At 24.5% G+C, this 3,975-nt stretch overlaps 1 protein-coding gene across 1 annotated transcript; it reads right to left on the bottom strand.

The window, feature by feature from the left end:
* Window positions 1–2,796: 2,796 nt before the first annotated feature.
* Window positions 2,797–3,477, bottom strand: LOC145848568 (uncharacterized). The gene has a single exon (XM_082953951.1). It carries the CDS (start codon window positions 3,475–3,477, stop codon window positions 2,797–2,799), a length of 681 nt encoding a protein of 226 aa, XP_082810077.1.
* Window positions 3,478–3,975: the final 498 nt, after the last annotated feature.

Raw genomic sequence — 3,975 nt, forward strand, 5'->3', positions numbered from 1 at the left:
TTTAAATAAAAACTAATTGAAAATAATTTTGAATTTTTATGTTTTGATTTAATGTATGTGTAATTTTATAACTTTAAAAAAAACTTGTAAGTTAAATATTTTCCTGAGGTTAGTTTGGTTACAAAGTAGCTACCTTGAAACTAATATATATTATTCAATAATACAGAAACACTAAGCTGCCATACTATATGAAAAATACCTTTTCTACAACCATTATAAAATTTTTGTTGAAATGTATCAGTATTAGTTTGCGGGATAGAATTAACCTAAATAGTTATGAGAAATTTTAAAACATGATTGTATATTAACGTTTTTTTATCAGGTCTTGTAAAATTTAAAGTTTTAGGTTTTTTAAGAGTTTTAATCTTAAATACTTATTTATTATACAAATAAATATACAACTACTTATTAATTATTGATAAAATGAAGAAACATATCAACATTGACTCTTATCTTAAAGTTATACAATACTCAAATAACTTATGGTATGATGATTGAATTGGTAAAATCAAACCTTTTGTTTTTTATAATAAAAAACAATGCTAAATGCCAACTTGATTTTTTGTTATTTCTAGGTTGAAGCTGTAGTTTATGTTGCTAGATGTCTGTATCAATATGTGTTTACATTTTTTTTTATAGTAAAAAACTATGTTAGAAATCTTTTTATGTTCATTTTTTTTCGAATTTATATAAATCTTTTTTAAATCTGTTCACATTCTTTTTTAGCATTGAAATTTCACACTTGTTTTAAAAAGTATTATTATATAATTAGAAAATTAAAACATAAACAAAAAAGTGCAGTGTATTTAATAATTATTTTAACGAGGGTTCTACTCACAAACTTTCGCATCAAAAATCAATACTATTAAAGAACCATTTTAAATAAATTGGTTGTTTTATTGTACGAAATTTTTAAGTCACTTCAGTTGTGACTAATACTTTCTCTTTGATTTTTATTAAAGAAAGTTTTAACTTATTCTTTTTTACTTGAATCAAATCATCAACTAAATGTTTTTCTATCGGAACTCTGCCTGTATTTAAAAATAAACAATTTTTCTTGCCTAGATTTGAAGTTTTATTTATTTTATATTAACTTTTGTTGATTTTATTTAAATATAGAATAAATAACGTTAGTCTTAATACAATGGCTTACAAAGTTACTTTATAAACTTAATCAAATACTAAACATTTATTTTTTTTATATCAAAAAAATTTCAAAAAATTTTCTCTAACTTAATTCTGCAAGACGTTGTTTTAAATATTATTTTAATCTAACCAACAATAATTTAAATATTTTTGTTTAAAGTTATCCTTCACTTTTTTTTTGGTTTTTTACTTTATTCGCAGAACGAACTAAAATTAAAAGAAAGAAAGGTTTAAAATATTAAACAACAAACATTTTTAAACTAAATTTTATTTTAGTATAAGTGTACAAAACAATATTTTAGTATTAGAGCCATATACTTCTTAATTGAATTAACATTTTACATTAATGTTTATTTAGTTATTATAACTTGAGTACATATATTTTCAAATTGATTATATTGTTTACTCTTTTTTTTTTCTAAAACAACCTTTTATTTAATTTAATCTAAAAATATAGAATACACATAACATATGTTACTATTGTTAAACTATGTATTATACTAAATTTTGTAATTTAAATAATTCTATGCCTCAGTTTTAAGTTTTGTTTTTATAATTTATTTTAAAACTGCAAACAAATTCTTAAGCTCTATTTATGATTATAACAACTTTGAGAGTGGTGTTCAAACAATTTAGAGCTAGTTTTTAGGTAAACTATTTTTTATAATTGATGAATAAAGCTTAAAAGAAAAATATGCTTAATTTTATGTACCAATTAATTGCTAATAACAAAACTTTTTTCATTTAAACGGTTTATTGAGCAATGCTTTCAAAATTTAACTAATTTCCTTGTCAAAACAAAATAAATACTCACAAAAACTAATTAATCAAACACAATACGAGTAAAATAAAGAAGCAATCAATATGAAACTAATCAAATTAATCATAACAACTAAAATAGATAATTAGAACAAAAATGGACTATTTAAAAAAGTTAATTGTAATTCTAGATCCTTTATCAGGACCTAGTTGGTGATTAAGCTTAGGTTTAAGTTTTTTAATCATAATAGCTTCTACTGCAAGTAAAATATTTCTATTTTTACAAAAAATAATTACCTCAAAACAATTGAAAATATCATTATGATTCTGACAGATTCTACAGTGTTCTATATGTGAAAAAACTGCGCTATTTGTAGGTTTTGTATGTTCTTTAATTCTGACGAACAGTTGTCGCTCTGTTTCTCCAATATATTGGGTATCCAGGTCACCTGGACATTGAAACTTATAAACGATGCAATTTCTGTAGAGTTTGTTGATCTTTTCTTTCAGTGAAAAATAGTTTCCAACTTTAGATGTTCTGAAAGCTACTTTGATGTTGATTCCAATTGTTTCCATTTTTTTTGTTATATTTTTGCTGAATTTTCCTGAAACCTTTTTTATTCAAGGAACTGTTAAATACTGTTGTTTAGGAATTTGTGGCTTATCTTCTAATTTTTGAAGTTTTTCTATTTCATTGTTTATGAAGTTAATCGGATAACCGTTTCTCAAAAGAAGGTTCTTTATTCTATTTGTTTCTAGGTTCTGTAGTTCTTCTGACACTAATATTTTGTTTCTGATGAACAATTGTTTAATCAAGTTTTTCTTCCATGATTTCGGGGTACAAGAGTGAAAATTTAATAGAACATCTGTGTTTGATGGTTTCTTGTAAATTTAGGTAGTAAATTTGTTCGCTTCCAGCTTAACACTTATGTCAAGAAAAGGAAGTTTACCTGATGTACATGTTTCCAGTGTGAAAACAAGATCTTGATGTAGAGTATTTAATTTTTGATTGAATTCATTTGCCATTTCTTCATTTGAAAAGATAGTAAAAATGTCGTCCACATATCTCGTGTACATTTTAGGTTGGATTTCATTTAGAAGACCTGTTTCTAATTTGCTAACGAACCAATTGGCCAAAAGGGGGGCCAAAGGCGATCCCATAGATAGTCCATCTATTTGTTTAAATACTTGATTATTAAAACAGAAGATGCTCTGTGAGCAAGTTTTCAGTATGTTCTTGAATACTTTTTTCGTTATTTTTGATTTTATGAATACTGAAAGATTTTCTTTTGAGTATACATCGTCTGCTACCATGTTTATCGTTTCCTCTAATGGAACACATGTATATAGACTTTTTATGTCAAAGGTTCTACAAACATCATCTTCTTTTGGCTTTATGGTTTTTAAAGAATCCATAAACTCAATATTTGAGTTTATTACCCATTTACTATTCAGTAAAGGTTTAAGTTGTATTTCTAACCATTTGCACAATCTATATTCAGGTGTATCTATAGCTGATAGGACTGGTCGAAGTGGACAGCCAGTTTTATGATGTTTGGCCATTCCATACATTTTTCCTGGCTGACTACCTTTAGGAATTAGACTGAAGTAAACTTTTTCATCCACTATTGGTTTAATATATTTATTGATGTAACTATATATACGTTTTTTTTTTTTATACCAAGGTGCTTTTTCATAACTGTGATTATTTCCATTTAAGATAAAATCAAGTTTTTTAAACTTTTTTGTATCATCTAGAATAAGTTAGTCTAAGCAAATATTTTTGAAAAATAAATTTTAATTATTGATAACTTTCGTTATGAAACTTGGTTTAATTAATCACTTTAGATACAGTTTAGTATGAAATAAACATTTTCTCAATACATCGATAAAATATTCCAAACAAACTGTGCAAAATGAACCATAACTTTTTTGTTTTAGATCAAAATTATGATTTGTAATATCAGTTTGTGTTTTTAGATAACCCTATTTAACTTTTATAAACTAGTATCTATTACTAAGTATCAAACTTATATTTTAGAAAGTTCTTCAATTCAAAATACCATACTA

Source organism: Thalia democratica, unplaced genomic scaffold (genome assembly GCF_965202585.1).
Source record: "Thalia democratica unplaced genomic scaffold, ktThaDemo2.hap1.1 HAP1_SCAFFOLD_1530, whole genome shotgun sequence".
NCBI lineage: Eukaryota > Metazoa > Chordata > Thaliacea > Salpida > Salpidae > Thalia > Thalia democratica.